Source organism: Prionailurus bengalensis, chromosome B4 (assembly GCF_016509475.1).
Source record: "Prionailurus bengalensis isolate Pbe53 chromosome B4, Fcat_Pben_1.1_paternal_pri, whole genome shotgun sequence".
Classification (NCBI taxonomy): Eukaryota; Metazoa; Chordata; class Mammalia; order Carnivora; family Felidae; genus Prionailurus; species Prionailurus bengalensis.
Genome location: NC_057358.1, coordinates 31,817,336 through 31,837,625, shown reverse-complemented (window position 1 = coordinate 31,837,625; position 20,290 = coordinate 31,817,336). Strand labels below are relative to the sequence as shown.

The 20,290-nt window shown below is 35.0% G+C and overlaps 1 protein-coding gene across 4 annotated transcripts in view; it reads left to right on the top strand.

Annotated features, from left to right (window-relative positions):
- Positions 1–20,290, top strand: part of CUL2 (cullin 2) — a 103,773-nt gene that overhangs the window by 60,547 nt on the left and 22,936 nt on the right. For all 4 annotated transcript variants that reach the window (XM_043563521.1, XM_043563519.1, XM_043563520.1 and 1 more), the window contains 3 exons: positions 14,050–14,146; positions 14,239–14,349; positions 17,643–17,805. In XM_043563521.1, the coding sequence (XP_043419456.1) occupies positions 14,050–14,146; positions 14,239–14,349; positions 17,643–17,805 (371 nt within the window). The remainder of the gene's footprint in view (positions 1–14,049; positions 14,147–14,238; positions 14,350–17,642; positions 17,806–20,290) is intronic.

The following is a 20,290-nucleotide window of genomic DNA, read 5'->3' as shown; positions in this document are numbered from 1 at the left end:
TGGTTTGCTAATACTTTGTTGAGGATATTTGCATCTGTGTTAATCAGGGATATTAGACTGTAGTTTTTGTTTTGTTCTTTTTGTTTTTGTTTTGTTTTTTAGTGATTGTCTTGGTTTGATGTCAGGGTAATGCTGACTTTGTAGAATGAATTTGGAGTGTTCCCTCCTCTTCTATTTCTTGGAATAGTATGAGAAGGATCATTGTTAAGTCTTCTTTAAATGTTTGGTAGAATTTGCCTGGGAAGCCATCTGGTCCTGGATTTTTTGTTTGTTGGGAGTTTTTCGATTACCAATTCATTATCATTACTAGTAATTGGTCTGGTCAAATTTTCTATTTCTTCCTGATTCCGTTTAGGAGATTGTATGTTTCTAGAAATGTATCCATTTCTTCTAGGTTGTCTAGTTTATTGGCATGTAATTGTTAGTGGTAGTTTCTTATTCTTTGTATTTCTCTGGTATGGGTTGTTATCTCTCCTCCTTCATTTCTGATTTTATTTATTTGAGCACCCCCCCCCTTTTTTTTTTGTATGAGTCTGGCTAAATGTTTATCAGTTGTGTTCATATTTCAAAGAACCAGCTTTTGATTTCATTGGTGTTTTCTTGTTTTTTCTTTAGTCTCCAGTTATTTCTGCTCTAATCTTTATTATTTTCTTTTTGTTTAAATTATTTATTTTGAGACAGAGAGAGAGAGCATGAGCAAGCAGGAGAGGGGCAGTGAGAGAGGTAGAAAGAGAACTCTAAGCAGGCTCTGCACTGTCAGCACAGAGCCCAGTGTGGGGCTCCAACTCACAAACCATGAGATCATGACCTGAACCGAAAACAAAAGTCAAATACCCAACCAACTGAGCCACCCAGGCGCCCCTCTAATTTTTATTATTTTCTTCCTTCTACTAACATTAGGCTTAGTTTGTTCATATTTTTCTAGTTGCTTTCGGTGTAAGGTTTGATTATTTGATATTTTTCTTGTTTCTTGAGATAGGCTTGTATGAACGTATACGTCTCTCTCAGAACTGCTTTGCTGTGTCCCAAAGATTTTGGACTATTATTTTCATTTGTCTCCATGAATTTTTTGAGTTCCTCTTTGATTTATTTGTTGACCCATTGATTGTTTAGTAGCATGTTGTTTAGCCTCCATGTATTTGTGTTTTTTCCTAGTGTTTTTTTCCTTGTAATTGATTTCTAGTTTCATACTAATGTGGTTGGTAAAGATGCTTGATATGATTTCAGTCTTCTTAAATTCATTGACACTTGTTTTGTGGCTTAACATGTGATCAGTCCCGGAGAATGTTCTATATGCATGTGAAAAGAATATGTATTCTGCTGTTTGTGGATGGAATGTTCTATATGTATCTTGTTAGGTCCATCTATCTGGTCTAAGGGGTTGTTCAAAGCCATTGTTTCTTTATTGATTTTCTGTTTGGATGATCTAACAACTGATATAAGTGGAGTGTTAAAGTTCCTTACTATTAATGTATTACTGTCAATTTCTCCTATTATGTGTGTTAATATTTGCTTTCTATATTTAGGTGCTCATATGTTGGATGCATAGATATTTACACTTGTTCTGTTCTCCTGTTGGATGGATCCCTTTATCATTATATACTGATTTTCTTTGTCTCTTGCTACAGTCTTTGTTTTAAAGTCTATTGTGTCTGATATATGTATTTATATTCCAGCCTTTTTTTTTCACTTCCATTTGCATAGAATGTTTTTTTCCATCCCTTCACTTTTACTCTGTATGATGTGTCTTTAGATCTGAAGTGAGTCTTGTAGGCAGCATATAGATGGGTCTTGGTTTTTTATCCATTTAGTTACCCTACATCTTTTGATTGGAGTATTTAGTCCATAAATATTTAAAGTAATTACTGATAAGTATGTACTTATTAAATATTATTTTGTTTGTTTTCTGATTATTTTTGTAGTTCTTTTCTGTTCTTCTTTTCTCACTCTCTTCCCTTGTGGTTTGATGGCTTGCTTTAGTGTTATGCTTAGATTCTGTCCTCTTTATTTTTTGTGTCTCTACTATAGGTGTTTGATTTCTGGTTACCATTGGGGTCATATATATCTTATGTGTATAGCAGGCTATATTAAGTTGATGGTTGCTCAATTTTGAATACATTGTGAAATCATTAAATTTCTACTCCTTCCCTCCACATTTCACTTATATGATAGCATATTTTACATCTTTTAAATTTATCTCTTGACTGATTTTTGCAGATATAATTGCTTTTAAATTGATGTGAAATTAAATACCTTTATTTTCTTTCCACTTAATGAACTCCCTTTAAACATTTCTTGTAAGGCTGGGTTACTGGTGATAAGTTTTAACTTCTGTTTGTCTAGGGAATCTCTTTGTCTCTCCTTCAATTCTGAATGATAACCTTGTCAGGTAGAGTATTCTTGGTTGTAGGTTTTTTTCCTGTCAGTACTTTGAACATCTTGTACCACTTTCTTCTGGCCTGCAAAGTTTCTGCTGAAAAATCAGCTGATAGTCTTATAGTATTTCCCTTGTATATAACTGTTTTCTCTTGCTGCTTTTAAAATTCTCTCTTTGTCATTACTTTTGCCATTTTAGTTATTACGTGTCTTGGTGTGGGCATCCTTGGGTTTGTCTTGTTAAGAGTTGTCTATACTTCCTGGACCTGAATGTTTGTTTTCTTTCTCAGATTAGGGAAATTTTCAGCTATTGTTTCTTTAAATAAATTCTCCAACCTCTTCTTCCTTCTTTTTCTGGGATCCCTGTCATACAGAAATTATTACTCTTGATGATGTTGCAGAGTTCTTTTAACCTATTCTTACCTATTCTTACCTATTCTTATTTTTTATTCTTTTTTTTTCTTTCTCTCTCTCTTTCTCTCTCTCTCTCTCTCTCTTTTTTAGGTTTGTTTTGTTTTGTCTTGTCTTTGCTGTTCAGCTTGATTGCTTTCCATTACCCTGTCTTCCAGATCACTGATCCATTCCTGCATTTTCTCATCTGCTGTTGACTCCCTCTAGTACATTTTTTATTTCAGCTAATTGTGTTCTTCAACTCTTTTTAATATTTTGTGTCTTTGTTGCAGTTCTCACTGAATTAATCCACTCTTCTCTCAAGTCAGGTATCATAATGACCATTACTTTGAACTCTTTATGAGAAATATTTCATTTTATTTAGCTCTTTTTCTGTTATTTTGTCTTGTTCTTTCATTTGAGGCATATTCCTCTGCCTTCTTATTTTGTCTAAATCTCTCTGTTTCTGTATATAGTAGGTTAGCTGTGTCGCTTGGTCTTGAAAGTAGTAGACTTGTGTAGAAGAAGTCCTGTATTGCCCTGCAGCACAATCCCCCCTCGTCAGCAAAACCAGGTGCTCCATTGGTGTCCCCTGTGTAAGCTGCATGGGCCTTCCTGTTGTGGCTGAGCCACAGTTGCTGTGGACATGGTGGTAGATGGGACTGGCCTTCAGCCCAACTGTCTACAGTAACCTACTTTGCCTGCTGTTGGGACACTGGACAGGATTTGTTCCCCACACTGTTGAGAGGCCCAGCTGTTAACTGCCTGGGCTAACTGGTATTTGGGGCCAGCACTCACCCTAGCTGTCTGCAGTTAGTCTCTGCCACCACTGTTAGCATACTGAAGAACAAGGGCTTGCTCCATGTGCAGCCAGCTAAGAGGCCTGGCTGCCGGAACTGCGGATGAGCTAGTGTATGGTATTGTGACAGGGCAAGAGCCACTTTGGAAGGATGTCTGCTGAGATGGGTTTCTTGGGTGGAGCAGGTCAGTAGGAGAACACTGGGGTGGTGAGGACCAGCTGTGGTAGCAGTGTAGATGGGAGAGTGTTAGAACTGTGTCCAATTATATAGATCAGGGAGTAGAAGAGAAATGGCACCCACCAACACTTTAGCTCCTGGAGAAGTCTCCTGCAGATCCCTGCCCCGTCAACATATTCTAAGATTAGTCAGTAAATCTTCACATATACCCCAAGCACCTTCAAACTGTTTTTTTTTTTTTTAATGTTTGTTTATTTTTGAGAGAGAGACAGTGCAGGTGGGAGAGGGGTAGAGAGAGAAGGAGACACAGAATCGGAAGCAGGCTCCAGGCTCTGAGCTATCACCACAGAGCACGACACAGAGCTTGAACTCATGAGCCATGAGGTCATGACTTGAGCTGAGGTCGGATGCTTAACCAACTGAGCCATCCAGGCACCCCCAAACTGCTATTTCTATGCTGTGTCTCTGCCAAGTTATTTAGTGTGCTGGTTCTTTAAGGGCAAGGACTTGGTTTCCTATTGCCCTCCAGGCCTCCGGGCGTTAAGCTCTGCTGGTTTTTAATGCTCCTGAAATTAAGCCAGATGATTTTCAAAGCCATACATTATGGGGACTCATCTTATCAGTGTGGGTCCCCAGGGCTGGAGGTCCGTGGTGTAGGGTCTAATCCCCTCACACCTTCTTGTTTGTGATATCCCTCCCACTTGTGGTTAGTTGCTTAGGGTTTGGTTCCTGACTGCATTTCTGTCTCTCGCATCTTTTTTTTTTTTAAATGTTTTTATTTATTTATTTTGAGAGACAGAGAGTGAGAAAGGGGGAGGAGCAGAGAGAGAGGGAGACAGAGGATCCAAAGCAGGGTCTGAGCTGACAGCAGAGAGCCCGATGTAGAGCTCGAGCCCATCAACCCAGAACATGATCTGAGCTGAGGTCAGAAGCTTCACCAACTGAGCTGCCCAGGCACCCCTTCTCACACTTTTTTTTGATGTGGCTTCCTCTACAACTAGTTGTGGAAGATTTGTTCTGCCAGTCTTCAGATTATTTTCAGAATTGTGTAGATGTAGTTGTTGACTTGGTGTGTCCATGAGATGAGGTGAGCTCACTATCCTCCTACTCTGCCATCTTTCCAATCTCCAGCTTTTGCCAAATCTGAGTGCTGGATCCCAAAACAGTTGTCTCAGAATTTTTTACACTGCCTGTAGTTTTTTCAGTAGTCAGATATTTATTTCTTCTGAGTCCGTTGTGAGTTATTTTTTCAGAATTTTTGGAAGTAGTTGTTGACAGTATTTACTTTAAAAAGTTGTTATTTGAAAGAACTTTAAATTTATAGAAGAGTTGCAAAGCCAATACAGAAAGTTCCTGTATACTCCTCTTTTCCTAATATTACCATCTCACAACCCATGGTATATTTATGAACGTTAGTATAAAACTGTTAACTACAGATTGTATTTGTACTTTCTCAGTTTTTCACTGATTCTGCTCCAGGATCCAGTCTAAATCACAACATTGTATTTAGCTGTCATGTCTCTCTTGGTCTCTTCTACTTGGTGGAGATATTTTTAGTCTTCCATTGTCTCTCATGAATTGACACTTTTTTTTAAAAATTAGTGATCAGGTATTTTGTAGTATGTCTGTCAACTTTGATTTCTGTGATGTTGGGTCAGATTGAGATTATGGGTTTGGAGGAGGAATTCCACATGGTGATATATATGCCCTTCTCATCATATAATATCAAAGAGTAGAGTATATCAACAACACTTTCTTTTTTTTACTTGTGATACTAACTTTAGTCACTTGGTATTTTATTTTCCTTTTAATTCCCATCTGGAGTGATGTCTTCACTCATAATATTGCTTGCATGTATCTTTTCTTGAGGACTTTTACTAGAGATTTGTGTATTTTGTTGGATTTTTTTTTCAAAGAATCAGTTTTGTCTCAGTTGATCTTCCCTGTTGTATCTTTCTTTCTCTTTTATTATCCCATTCTTATTTTTCTTTTCTTTCCTCCTTCTGGGAGACAAGACTGTTTTTAGATTGGACTGAAATGTATATAGAATCTTTGGTGAGAGGGACACTTTAAAATCTAACCAAAGTTTTGGTTTTTTTTACAGGAATCTGTGTATTCGTTCAGCTGAGATATGATTATATAGTGTGGAGGTTGAGGAAGGGTTCCTAATGTAAGACAGTATGTAGAATTCCTGATATTTAAGCATTGTTTCGTATCTGGTAATCTTAGTTAAAGAAAATAAAGACATTAATAATTTACCTAGCTTATTGTAGACCTGTGTTAGAGCTCCATTAATAATTTTTAAAAGCATAAGAAATAGTTGAATTACTGCCCATACTTCCTACTGCAGATGATGAAATTTACTTTTTAAAAAGAGCGATTAGGAGTAAGAAGTAAAATAAAGTGAAAATTGATTGAAAATTACAAGTTTTTAAAATACCAGAGTGGAGTAACTTGTTCCCTAGGGAATATTTTTACACACTTCTGTGATTTAGCTGCCAGCTATTTTTCCCTTGATGCCAAAAGAATTTTGTCTAAATCAAGTTATTAAAAGAGAGTGTTAACAATACCCATTTTATATTGCTGTTGTTGAGATGAAATGAGATGCTTTATGTAAAGTATTTACTATACTCCCTGAGGCATAATAAGGTACAATAAGTATTCAGTAAAATTAATATCCAAGTGAAAACTTTTTATAATAACTCCTTAAAGCAATCCAGTTTGTGTAGGTATTTTTCATTAAACAGGTTCTTATGTAAAGCTTGTCAAGACAGCTTAACCTTTTAACACTTCTTATGAATTCAGTTAACATTATCTGTTATTCTTCAAATCTGTAATGGATTTAACAGGTTGAAACGCCTTTTGGTTGGATCAGTTGTTTTTTTTTTTTTTCATCCTTGGGGGTTATGCTTTTTTACTTCCCAAACTCTTGAGAAAGTATTTATAGATGTTTTCAGAAAAATGATTCTCAGCCTACATAGTCTTAATCTTCCTTGATTCCTTAGGTCTAGATTCTTGCCCCTCCCCCCACCTCCTTTTAAATTTTAAGCAACCCTCTCTAAATAATTTGTATGAACAACAGACAGATTGGAAATCAGGGCATTCCAATTTCTTTTATAATTCTGTTTCCTGAATAAATTACCTCATTGGATTCCTGTGAAATAGGGAAGGTTGTATCAGCTGACCTTTGGAGGCCCCTTTCAACTTGAAATTTCTGTTTTCCAGTATATGGTTTTATATGAGGTCTAATTAGATTTAAATAAGAAAGCAACTGTCATAAACAGGATGACAATAACACAAGAGACTTTGACAAGAGACTGGTAAATTGCTGAGAGCACTAGGAAACATAGTTTGAAAACAATGCACAGAAGTAAAGAGAAGATTATACGTTAAAAAACTTCAGAGTAGAGAATGCTAACGAACCAGCGATCCTTGACAGATAGAACTCGTTTCCTTCTTCTGTAGATGGGTCTTACTTAATACTAAAATTATTTAATGTAGTCTGAAAGATTATTTTTATCACAATGATAAAAGATAAAAACATGTCTTTCCTAATTCTTAAATACTTAGTAGCATGTTTGCTCTTAGATATTCACCATACCAGATACTGGTACTTTGAAACTGTGTTCCAGCAGCTGTCTACATTTCTTTTTTTTTTTTTGGCCCTATGATTTTTAACACTGTCCTTTAGCTAAAAATGCTTGCTTCTGCCACATAGGTAGTTATCTGATACTAATGTGATTGCTCTTTCCTACAATTTGGGTTAGATAATCTCTACCTCAGTTAATTTTATAATGATTATAATTTTTTTTAAAGCAGAATAATACACTTTTTCCCCCCTTTCAGCTGTGTAGTATTATACTCATCAGTAAAAGAATTAATTTGGTTGCTATCTTTAAAGAAAAGATTACTTCTTAATGTAAGTTTGGTTATGTGTATTAGGTATATTTTATGCCCTACCACCACACATGAGCCTAGGAATTTTTGTATGTGATCTCACATGCAATTGTCTTACATTTCCCATATTATAAGAAAAATATATAGATCATAATATTTCTAGTCCTGAGGTAACTTCTTTGAAAATTTCAGAAAATTGAGGCCCATCTCAGCGTTTGAAGAAGTAAAGTTACCTGTCAGACTAATGGAAGATTTTTCCTTGTGAAATCAGTATGTTCCACTAAGTGAGGATTCTTACGGAGCATGAATGCTGAAATACTTAGTAAACTATAGTTAGAATTTCATGACTTTTCAGTTGGGTGAAGTGGGATCTCTGCAGGAAAGACAAGAAGAAGGTTTAAAAGGACAGACAGAAAAGACAGCAATGTAAAATGATGTAAAAGGAGAAAAGGAGGAGCTGATGGCTTAAAGATCATGCATCATCTGCTTTTAAGATATAAATTGGGACTGAACTCTTTCAGCTTAATTGTATTCTTATAAAGATGGCTTCTCTTGAGCTATGTAAACACTATAGGAATAATCACAGTTTCATTCATTTTGAAGAAAAGTGTTTCAGAGAAATATTGGGTTTAAAAGTGGAATGTAGGTTGTAGAATTTTTAAGTAAAGGTGCTCCTTCATATATATATATATAAGGAAGAAAACACATGATGTAACCATAGATTGTATATTGCATATTTTTCAGTATTTACTTCACTTAGAAAGATAGAAGTAATTTTGTTCATATGGTAATTTATCTATCTTTCATTTTAATATAGTAGAATTGCCAACTGGGACTTTCAGTGCAGTAACAACCTAAAGTTGTTTATAATTTTAATAAATAAAATAGTGTAACTTCATGGATCCAAATGTTATAGTATAAGAATTTGAATATTTTCAGTAATATATAAAGAGGCAAGCATAAATATGGAAAATAAATATTGTGAAATAAATTTTCTGCAAGGACTTTAGTTTTACTTAAAGTTAAAATTGGATATATGAAATTATAAAAAGGAAATAGATATATTTTTAAATGCGTATAAAAGGAATTTCTTAGATACTTAAGGATACCATTGAAAACCCTGAGTTTTTAATGTTAGAAGGATTCAGAGTTGCATTGCTTTTCCCCAGTAATTCTGTAGTTAACTTTTTAGTGTTGAGTACTCTGTGAACAAAAGCAAAAATTGAACTGAAATTCTCCTCTTTGAATTTGGAATACTTTGTAACATAGCCTGGTATGGCTGATGTATGCTTTCTCTGATGCATCCATGTGTTTGTCATTTTTATTTATTAGTTGTTTAGACCCTGGAGACTTCATTGAGGGAAAAATACAGTCTTAGATAAAGACAAAAATCTAACTCAGTCTTTATTCTTTTGAATCTCAGAGTTTCTGAAAAATGTATTTTAAAATTTCCCAGCTCAGTTTTAGATTTATTGACTTTTTTCCTTGCAATTAATAGTTTTTGTTTCATACATTTTGAATCTCTGTTTGTTAGTTGAGTAGATATCAGGATTATTATCTTCATGGTTAATTATTTTTATTGTTGTAACATCATATATCTTGTGCTCTTTTTCTTTATTCTGGCACATATTAATATTGTTATATCAGTTTTCTTTTGTATTTGGGGGGATTTTGCTGTGTGTGCGTTATTTAACTTTTTAAATGTAAATTAAAAGATACAGAAAACTGCACAACACAATTGTACAGCCTAATGAATTATTATAAAGTGAATATTCTTGTTATTACCACCCAAGTCAAGAAATAGAACCATGCCAGCCTCCCCTGAAACCTTTGTATGTGTCCCATCCCTTCCTTTATGCAAAAGTTACCTTTATGCTGACTTGTAAGGTAGTTCCTTTCTTCTATTTCTTATGATTTTATCACCCACGTGTATATTCCTAGACTCTGTAAGAGTTTAGTTTTGTCCATCCAAAAAATGTTCCTTTGTCCTCTTTATTTCCTGCAAATTGGCAGACTCCTTGGTTCCCTCGGATGAAACTATAGATACTTTGTTCTTTCATAATGTCTGTTTTTTCACTTGTTTTGGATATAAGCAACCACTGATGCTGAATACTGACATCTTTTGTTTAATGAGGTTTATAAAACTGTCACTCTATTTCTATCATTTTGTTTTAACTCCTACCTGGAAGCAGTAATTTTATAAAGACATGCTTCCCTTCGTCTACTATTTGGTTACCCAATGGTGAAGTTCATATAGGAAGGGTAAAATAACTGCTTAGTTTGTTCTTTACCCATTTGTCAAGATAATGAGTTGGGTTGTTGTTATCCTCAGAAAGTGACCAATTAGCCTTATTCCCCAGTATATTATGATGATCTTATAGACCTAAATACATTTGATTTGTTTCTATTCATTGTGGTGTTTTACTAAAGTTTAAATTGCTTGCATTTGGTTAGGTGGCACCATGGTCTTTTTGAGAAGATCCTAGTCATCCTTGCAACCTTTCTTGTTACCTAGTGTGTCAGGATGTGCCAGACTCACCTTGTACATTTTCTTCCCTGGACCATGTAATTAGCTACTCAATGAAAAACTTAGTTTTAATACACAAGTGGTACATACATTCTTGAAAAACTTTGAATGTTCCAGATCCTTTTCTTAGGCTTTCTCTTCCCAGAGGTAATAATCCCTGTTATTATTTGCTTAAGTGTCTTTGCAAACCTTTTCCTAGGTCTTTTTATGTTTACATACAGAAATAAGTACAATACAGAGATTGTTTTCTTTTTTATGTGATTTTTTCTAACTTTTTAAAATCATAAATGATGTACATACTTACTAACTTTTTTTATTCAATTATATATCTTGATAATTTTTCTGTTAGTATATACCACATTCTTTTTAAACTGTTACTTAGTATTTATTTAATATGGTCCTACCTCATTTTATTAAACCCTTCTCATGGTGTATATTAGGTTGTTTCCAGTTTACCCACTAATCCAACTCTCGCTTTTTATCGTGCATGAATGCAGATGTTTGTTTGGAGCCATAGAGTACATGCATTTAGAATTTTGCCAGTTTGCCCTCTGATGCGCTTGTTCTTCCACAAGCAGAATGTGAGAATGCCTGTTTCTCTGCCATTCAGCAATACTTGCTGTTAGGAAATCTTGCCAGTCTGAAGGTAAAACATTTCCTCGATTTCCCATTGCCTTTCTCGGGTGGGAATAGGGGAAACTAGAAGGTGTTCTCAGGTGAGGGCCGCAGCAAGTCTTCTGGTTGCAGCGGTTTCCCTTCTTGAGCTCCGCTGCCTCTCATGCCCCGCTTACCGCCCCAGAGGGTCACACACACAGAGCTGCGACTCGTCTTGCTTCAGAGACTGACTCTTGCTCCTCATGTCCTGGATGGTTTTATCAACTTTCTGTGCTGTCCAGCTTTCGGTGTCTGACACTTCTTTGCCTGTCTTCCTCTACTCCCTTCCCATCCTCTCCTTGTAGCATTTCATTCTCTTGTGCATTTTTGCATATAGTTTTATTTTCCCACACTGTCCTGTCTTCTTTCCATCTTTTTTCAATTTCTTTAAGTCCAAGGGCTACCACCAACAATGGGGTACTAAAAATTAACCTTCCTGTCATTTCCCAGATTTACAGTAGGGACAGGGGACTGCATTTAGTTTGCTGGAACGCTACTTTCATTTAAACATACGGGTAAAGGGAAGGTTTCACTAAGAGATTAATGTACCCCTTGTCATATATCAGTATCAAGACTTTTGAGAGTTCCAGCCTAACTTTTGATGACTGTCACAAATTTGGTCTGCTGTTTGAGTTAAAAGCTCATTTCATAGGCTTTAAAAGCTTTGATTTTAAAATGACAATCAGTGCTTTTTTGGTCTCTTTATTCTCTTCTCTAATATATTAAAAATGCTTCCATTTTGTTCCTATCAGTACTTAAAATAATAGGTGGTATTTATTAATTGTTTATTCCTATACCAAGCACTGTGTTACATGCTTTCTAGCATTATGCTTAATCTTTACCACATCCTCACAGCCATGAGGTGTAGGTACTTTTATTATCCCCACTTTACAGAAGAGGAGATCTGAGTGAGTACCAAGAGGTTAAGAAGTGCCTGCCCAAGGTGACATATTAATGCAGCCAGAACTCAAACCCAGGCAGCCTGACTCTAAAATCCTGGTCTTAAGGTCTATGCTAAATATTCCTTTTGGTACCTATCATCTCAGCTGATTGGTTTCATTATGTTGGTAATTTCATTATGACTTTTGTAGGCATTTGCCACACAGTCCTGTTAAGATAAAATAATTAGCAATATTTCTAAAAATTCATTTCTTTTCTCAGGGTTTATCTCTTGGGACCAGGTTCTTAGATGAAAACTAGAGTTTATTCAGATGACCAATTTAGTCAGTGCTTTTGTGTATTACTAACTTGGTATCATTTCAGTTTATTTTCATTATCTGTCAGCCTAATAGAAATACTGTATATTTATAATGTTTTGTATGGTTATAAAAGTGTGTGGTGATCTTAAAGATTGAATAATTATGCCTAAGAGTTTCTGAATTCAACTGTTACCTTTTTAGGGAGGACAGCTTAGTTATTAAGCACTGGGAATATCTGTGTTTCTTCTAGACAGTGTGTTACCCAATTCCAGCTTACCTGGGCCTTTTGGGATCAGAAACAAATGGCAAGAGTGCCGAGAATATCAGGAGTGGAAGTTTTCCTGGTGCTGAGCAGGGAGAATAGACTTTGGTCATGAAAAGAATTTTAGTAGTCTAATTTTCCAAAAATTCAGACGTTTCTCATTCTTGACTGATTTTTATTTGGCCCTAGGCAAAGTTAAAAGAAAAAAAATCTGGTGTGTTCCAAATAGATGAGATAGGTTAGATCATTATTTCACCAGATTTAATTTGGATTTAGGAAGGAACTGCTAGAAGGTGAGCAGAGCAGTATATGTGACATTATAGGAACTCATTGCTTTTGTTAGTAATATCAAAATGTAGATTTTGTATCTGAGATTTTATAACTGACAGAATTATTATACCTATATTTGTTCAAGTACAAAAACCTTCCCCCAGACTATCCAGATAATTAAAGAAAGAATGAAAGAGTATTAGAGAGATGCAGAGGCAGGGAGGGACACTAATATGTAAACATCATTGCCTCAACACTTTTCAAAAATGTTAGAAAGTCTTTTTATACTACTGTAAAGAACAAGATATTTTTATGATGGAATGGTGATCATGTATTTTCTGTTGTTCTCTCTGTAAAATAAATATTAACTCAGAGGAAAAAAAAAGACATTTTAAAGTGAGGTGAAAGATTGCCAGGAGGAAGGTAAACCTTTGACCGCATAATGGTTTGATTTGAGCATTAGTACTGGAGTCAGAAACTCCCAACTTTGGGCCAGACTGTTGGTCTGTGGCTTTAGGCAAACTATTTTTTTCTATTTCATTTTCTCTTTCTGTAATTAGAAAGCCTGACATTCACCTACACTTGTTACCATGTTTAAAACTTGCATCTTAGGGGCGCCTGGGTGGCTCAGTTGCTTGAGTGTCCAACTTCAGCTCAGGGCGTGATCTCGCGGTTCATGAGTTCGAGCCCCGCGTCGGGCTCTGTGCTGACAGCTCAGAGCCTGGAGCCTGCTTCAGATTCTGTGTTTCCCTCTCTCTCTGCCCTACCCCTGCTCATGCTCTGTCTCTCTCTCTCTCAAAAATAAATGAACATTAAAAACAACTTTTTGATAAATAAAACTTGCATCACAAATAGTGCCTTGGCTAAGTAGGAACTTACCAAATGTCACATGAATAATTGAGGTGATTTTAGATTCCTTTGCAGCTGTAAAGGGATATAGAAATACTGAAACATATCTCACTAAATGTCTAAAATTTCCAAAAACCTTTGTGTTTGCATGGGAAGCAACTCAGTGGCAGATCTCTTAGAGAATAGCACCTATTAGTCCCTTCAGGGAGTAATAATATATAGAGTTTATGTGTACTGTAATGGCATACTTGTAATGGTCCAGACTGAATTCTGACCAAATCCTCTAGTAACAGTTTGTGGCAAGTCAAGTTCAAATATTTTTAACCATCAGTATTAAAAGTCTTGAATTGATGGCCTCATGTCTGCTCTAAAATGAAAGTAGTATCATCCGAGTATCAATGTAGTGTTTACAATTAACACTTTTCTCATTTATTGAAATGACATCTAATGACTACATTAACTATCATAAATATTAATTCAGCTATGATATGAAAAAAATTATTTTTAAGCATCAAGCATGCATTGACCTTTAAAATGCTTTATAAATTGATTAGACCAATAGAATATTAACAGCCATATTTTGGCATTCTTTGCTATTTTTCCATAGATAATTGTATTCTCAATATTTTTTGTTATACCTTGTTTTAGTGATCGTGGTGGAGAAGACCCAAACCAGAAAGTAATCCATGGGGTTATTAACTCCTTTGTTCATGTTGAACAGTATAAGAAAAAATTCCCCTTAAAGGTAAAAAGCCTCCTTTAAAAACATAATCAGACCTTTAATTTTTTAAATTACTTGTTCTAATTTTTTAATTAAATTTTAATTGATTTATTTAGTTTTATCAGGAAATCTTTGAGTCTCCCTTTCTGACTGAAACAGGAGAATATTACAAACAAGAAGCTTCAAATTTATTACAAGAATCAAACTGCTCACAGTATATGGAAAAGGTAAGAAAGAGCATATTATGTTAAATGCATCATCTCTTATATGTCAGGCATGGTTTTATTTAACATTTGTTTTCTTAATTAAGAAAGTGGAAAAAGCTTTTATTTGTTTGATCATTACTCTGGGTTATAATTAATGTGCAATTCCTATTGATAAATCATTGTTCTTGCTGTGGCATTTTCCATGAGAAAAAGTGCTATCCAATTTTCATCATGGTTGATGCTTTTTGATAAATCCTGATTGCTTGATTTGCTTGCCTTTAAAATTAATATTCACAGTCTTGGCTAAAGGATAAACTATATTTACGCTTAGTAGATAAGTTTAAGGCATAGGATAAACATAGAAGCGAGGTATGTGGGTTTTTATCTTTTCTTCTTTAAAATGGAAGTGAAAATAAGGAAAAATATAATAATTCTAGATATTTGGATAGGTTACTCTTTGGGTCTGTTCAACTTTTGGAAGACTGAGTAAAAGCTCCAGAAGAAACTTTAATTAATCCTTAAACCAACATTTATTGATTACCATATTTAAAACTGTATGTGTATTTTCTTGGTAAAGGAATAGTTATAAAGTCAGCCATCATATAAGATGTATTAAATTTTTAGCCAGGTTTTTTCATTTGCTGTACTGAATTTCAAGCACTTTATTATAGGATGATATCTGTTAGTTTGTTTAGCCAAGAAAAATAACGTATTATAAGTGGAATAATTATAGACTGGCCTCCATAGATGACAGGTTAAGAAATATCAGTACTTACTGATACATTATATATTCCACAAAGCCCAGGTCTAGAAGTCTGAGCTCTTTTATTCTCTTCCTGCTGTTGTCACTAGCTCTGGCACCTTGAGTAAGCCTCTGGGACATTTTTCTCCATCTATTAAGAGGTTACATTAAGTCAGTGATTCTTAGCTCCAAGCCCTTTTTGCATCTTAGACTCTTGTTAAGGGTTCTAGGTCCAATCCTGAAAAGTATGCACAGAATATCAGTGATACGTACACTCCTTGTTACATTTGGTTTACAAGGAGGCCCTTGGCAAAAATACTGTATTTTCACTTATGTAGAACCATACACTGTCTAGAATGTGGGATATCTAGAATAGATAAATTAATGGAGACAGAAAGTTGTTGAGATGTTACTGGGAGGAGGAGAGAATAGAGAGTTATTGTTTAATGGTTAAAGAGTTTTTGTTCGGTGTGGTGAAAAAGTTTTAGAAATAGTTGCACAACACTGTGAATGTAATTAATGCCACTGAACACAGTCAAAAAGTGGTTAAAGTGACATATTTTATGTTATATATATTTTACCACAATTTTGAAAACACTAATAATGTAATACACCCAAACAATTGAATTATATTTTAAATGGGTAAATCATACAATAAGTAAATTATATCCCAAACTGTAAAAAGGATGGCCTTTGGAAATTATGTTTGGGAAATAGCATATATAAAAGTAGTTCATTTAATTTACAGACTAATGTAGCCGTCCTACTTCTCTTTCTGTATTTTACCTGTAGTTTTGGCCTTTTCTCCCCAGCTATAAGTGATTTTGTAACTATTTGAAGCCTTGCATGGAGATACTCCACTCTTGTCTACCTTCCTCTTGATACGTACCCTTCTCCCGATTGTCATTATTTTTTTTTTTCCTTTACTCATCCTTCCTCACCTCCAGACTCTAATTCCTGTTGCATTTAGTTAACCCATAAACACTAAAGTCACTTACAGTGCACTATAATGATTACTAGGCATAATCCTTTTAAGGGATATTTTTGTTTTGAAAGAAAAACTTACTGACCAAAATGACTGTCTTCGTTGATTAAATATGTGCTATAAACATCTTATAAGCTATTATTATTATTATTATTTTTTTTTTTTTTGAGAGAGAGAGACAGTTCACACATATGCACATGAATGAGCAGGGAGGGGCAGAGGAAGAGGAAGAAAGAGGATCTTAAGCAGGCTCCATGCCCAGCACAGAGCCTGGAGCCCTATGTGCAGCTTGATCTCACAAGCATGAGATCACTTGAGCTGAAATCAAGAGTCGACGCTTAACCAGCAGAGCCACCCAGATGCCCCATCATCTTTTAGTCTGGATACTTTTTTGGCTACCTTTGGTTTCTGTGTCTGCCCTGAACTCCTGGTTCCACAGGGTGGCAAAGATAGGACCATGAATCTCTCTTCCATCTTTACCTCATTTTCATCAAAAGGTATCTGAGAGATATCCAGGAATGATGTCTTATTTCCCCTCTCAACATCACCTTTCATCCCAGTATTAGCTTCTTTTTTTTTTTAAGTTTTGTTTGTTTACTTTAAGAGAGAGGGAGAGAGTGTGAGCAGGGGAGGGGCAGAGGGAGAAGGAGAGAGTAAATCCCAAGCAGGCTGCATGCTATCAGCGTGACTCAGTCTCTAAACCATGAAATCATGACTTGAGCTGAAACCAAGACTTGGATGCTTAACCAACTGAGCCACCAGGCACTCCCTCCCCCCAGTATTATCTAATTATGCCCAGACAAATCAGTAGTACTCCCTAAAGGCTTAACTATACATGGTTCTCTGGGACCTGTTAAGTTCAAAAACTCTAGTTATATAGCTTTGCATTGCAGGGTATTTTCAAAGTCTATACTATGCTAGCATGATTTTTATTGCAAATGCAGTTTTGTTTTGAGGTAGAAATTAGCCAGATTCTCTAGCTATTATCTTTATTAGCTGGTTCTTATTAATATTAATCAGTATATTGTTTGTAGCCCAATGTTTCTTATATAGGATAAGCTTTACTAAAGATCTTGATTGACATATTTAACTAAGACTATATTTGACTGTCAGAAATTTTAATGAAATCTTTAATGTGATAATTAATGTACATACTGTTTACACTTACATTTTATAAGAGGAACCAATATAAAATAATTAGATTAATCTACTTGATCCAGTTGATGTAAATTATTTTTTAGTTTGATAGTTAAATATTCATAAAGTAACCACCTGTTTTATTTTTTAATAATTTTTACCCACTTTTCCTGTTGCATATTAACTTGCCTTTAAAATGAAGACAAAATGTAGACCACTTAACTTTATTAGTTCTTATTCATAAGATTTTGGTGAAATGTAGGTGATAGCTAGTAGCCTAAATAAAAAATTGAAATCATTTATGGAATGTGGACTTACATTGGTTATATAATCCTTATTTGTTACCTGGCCATATTTAATTGAGCCATTAAATTGAGGCTACCTAAGTTACTTACTGATAACAGGTTTTTCCTCATAGTAGGTCATGACTATAAGAATATATTTCTAAAGGTTCTAGGTAGATTAAAAGATGAAGAAATTCGATGTCGAAAATACTTGCATCCAAGTTCATATACTAAAGTGATTCATGAATGTCAGCAACGAATGGTAGCAGACCACTTACAGTTCTTACATGCAGAATGTCATAATATCATCCGACAAGAGAAAAAAAATGGTAAGTGATATGAAACAGTAACTATGAATAGCTATTAAATTATAAACCCACTTTTTACATCATCTTCAAACTTCCTTAGATTTCAAGTATTTTTAGGAATAGTCTCTAAGATATTCGATGTGCCTTTTTACAGATTTTTAATAATCTACGTTGAAAGACTGTTTTGGAAAAGTATATGTTCAAAGTATATTCCTAAGTCAAAAGTAAAACTAGGAAAATGTGTTTGCACATTTTTGTGTATCACAAGGGCTAATTTCCTTAATACATTAAGAGTTTCTCATAAACAGGAAAAAAAGCAAAGAAGATGAAGAGGAAACGTGAATAGATTTTAAATACACGGAGATGCTTAATCTCACTCAAAATAGAAGAAAATATAAAATAAAGATGCAATGAAATGCTAGTAATAAGCAGTAAAAAATGGGATTTTTTTTTTAAAAGACAAAATAGCACTAAAAATTTTCACTAGCAGGGAGTAAACATAACAAGATATGTGCCAGACTTACACAAAAAACTAAACATTGGTTTTTTTTAATGTTTTTTTGAGAGAGAGAGAGAAAGTGTGTGTGTGTGTGTGTGTGTGTGTGCGCGCGCGCGTGCGCGTGCATGTGCATGAGAGAGAGGTGGGGGGAGGGGCAGAGAGAGAGGGAGACACAGAACCCAAAGCAGGCTCCAGGCTCTGAGCTGTCAGCACAGAGCCCACTGTGGGACTGGAACCCATGAATTGTGAGATTATGACCTGAGCCGAAGTCGGACGCTTAACAAACCCAGGCGCCCCAAAAAACTAAACACTGTTGAAAGCAACATTGATTTATAGATCAGGAGAATACACTCAAAACTGAAGTGGTTTGATTTTTGTTTGTTTGTTTTAATTCTGAAAGTTAAACTCCTAGACTGAGAAAAGTCAAAACAGTCTTAAAGACCATAATGGGAAGACTGCAGGATAGCATGATTTATGATAAAACTACAGTAATTAAGACATCGAGGCATTGGTGTAAGGGTAGAGAGATAGACCAATAGAATAAAATAGCATAGAAAAAACCCATGCATACATACAATAGACACTTGATTTATGACCAAAGTAACACTGTAAAGCAATGGGTGAAAGATACAGTCTTTTTAACACATAGTGCTGAGTCCATTGGATAATCACTTGGGGAAAAAAGTAAAATTTGATCTGTACCTCAGACAGCATGTCCAGAATCAGTCAATACATTGTAGGCTTTTGACCTAAATGTAAAACAGTAACACTGTGAGAAGATAATGTAGGAGAATAACTTCATGACCTTGAGGTAGGGAAAGATAATTTTAAATAAGACACAAAAAGCACTAACCACAAAGGAAAGATTGATCTAGTGGACTGCATTAAAATTAAAAACGTTGGGTCATTAAAAGACCATTAAAAGTATCAAAAGACAATCATAGGGTAATATATTTGCAATGACTGAAAAAGGTTTATGTCTAAAGTATAAAATGGTCAAGAAATTTGAACAGGTACTGCAGAGTAGAGGGTATCCAAGTAGCCAGTAAACATATACAAAGGCCCTCAATCTTATTAAAATAGGGGAATACAAATTAACCACACTGATATCAGTAGTCACATTTTGATATAAAATTTAAAAGATTGAATATAATAAGCATTAGGAAATATGTGGAGTACAGAGAGCTTGTTATACACTAGACTCAGAATATAAATTGATGCAACTACTTTGAAACACTGACATTGTCTCCCAGATACATAATCCCCTGCCCAAACTGTGTGCAAAAACATACAAAAAGGTACAAGAATGTTCGTTGCAGTGTTATTTGTATCAGCCCCAAACCATAAACAGTTCAAATGTTCAATAACAGAATAGATGAAGTACAGTATATTCATACAGTGAAATATTATAGAGTGAAAATGGACAGATTACAGCTACCATACAAAATGTAGATCAACCTTATAAATATGTTGAAGCAAAGTAACCAAACATGAAGGAATTGTATGATTCCATTTTTATAAATCAAAACAAGCAAAACTAATCTGTGGGTAGTCATGACAGTGATTGCCTTTGAGGAAGAGCAAGAGGAGTAGTGATTGGGAGGAGGCGTGCAGGAAACTTGTAGGTGTAGGAAATGTCTGCTTCTTACCCAGGGTGGTCACGTGGGTGTTTATGTGTTCACTTATGACAATTCATTTAGATACATGTTTGCACACTTTTTATGCGTGTGTTATATTTCAATAAAAAGTTTAAAAATACTGCACGGAGACATCATTTTCACCTCTCAGTGGGAAAGATCAAAACATTTGATAACACATTGTTGGCAAGGGAACTTCCTGCTGTTGGGAGCTGTGTTATAAGGATCTGTTTAGAGGATGAAGCTTTGACATAACAATCCCACTTCCAGGGATTTATACTACAGATATGCTTGCTAATATACAGGTTTAGTAATTGTAATGTTGTAATAGCAAGAGATTGGAAACAACCAAATTTTCATAAATTTGTAA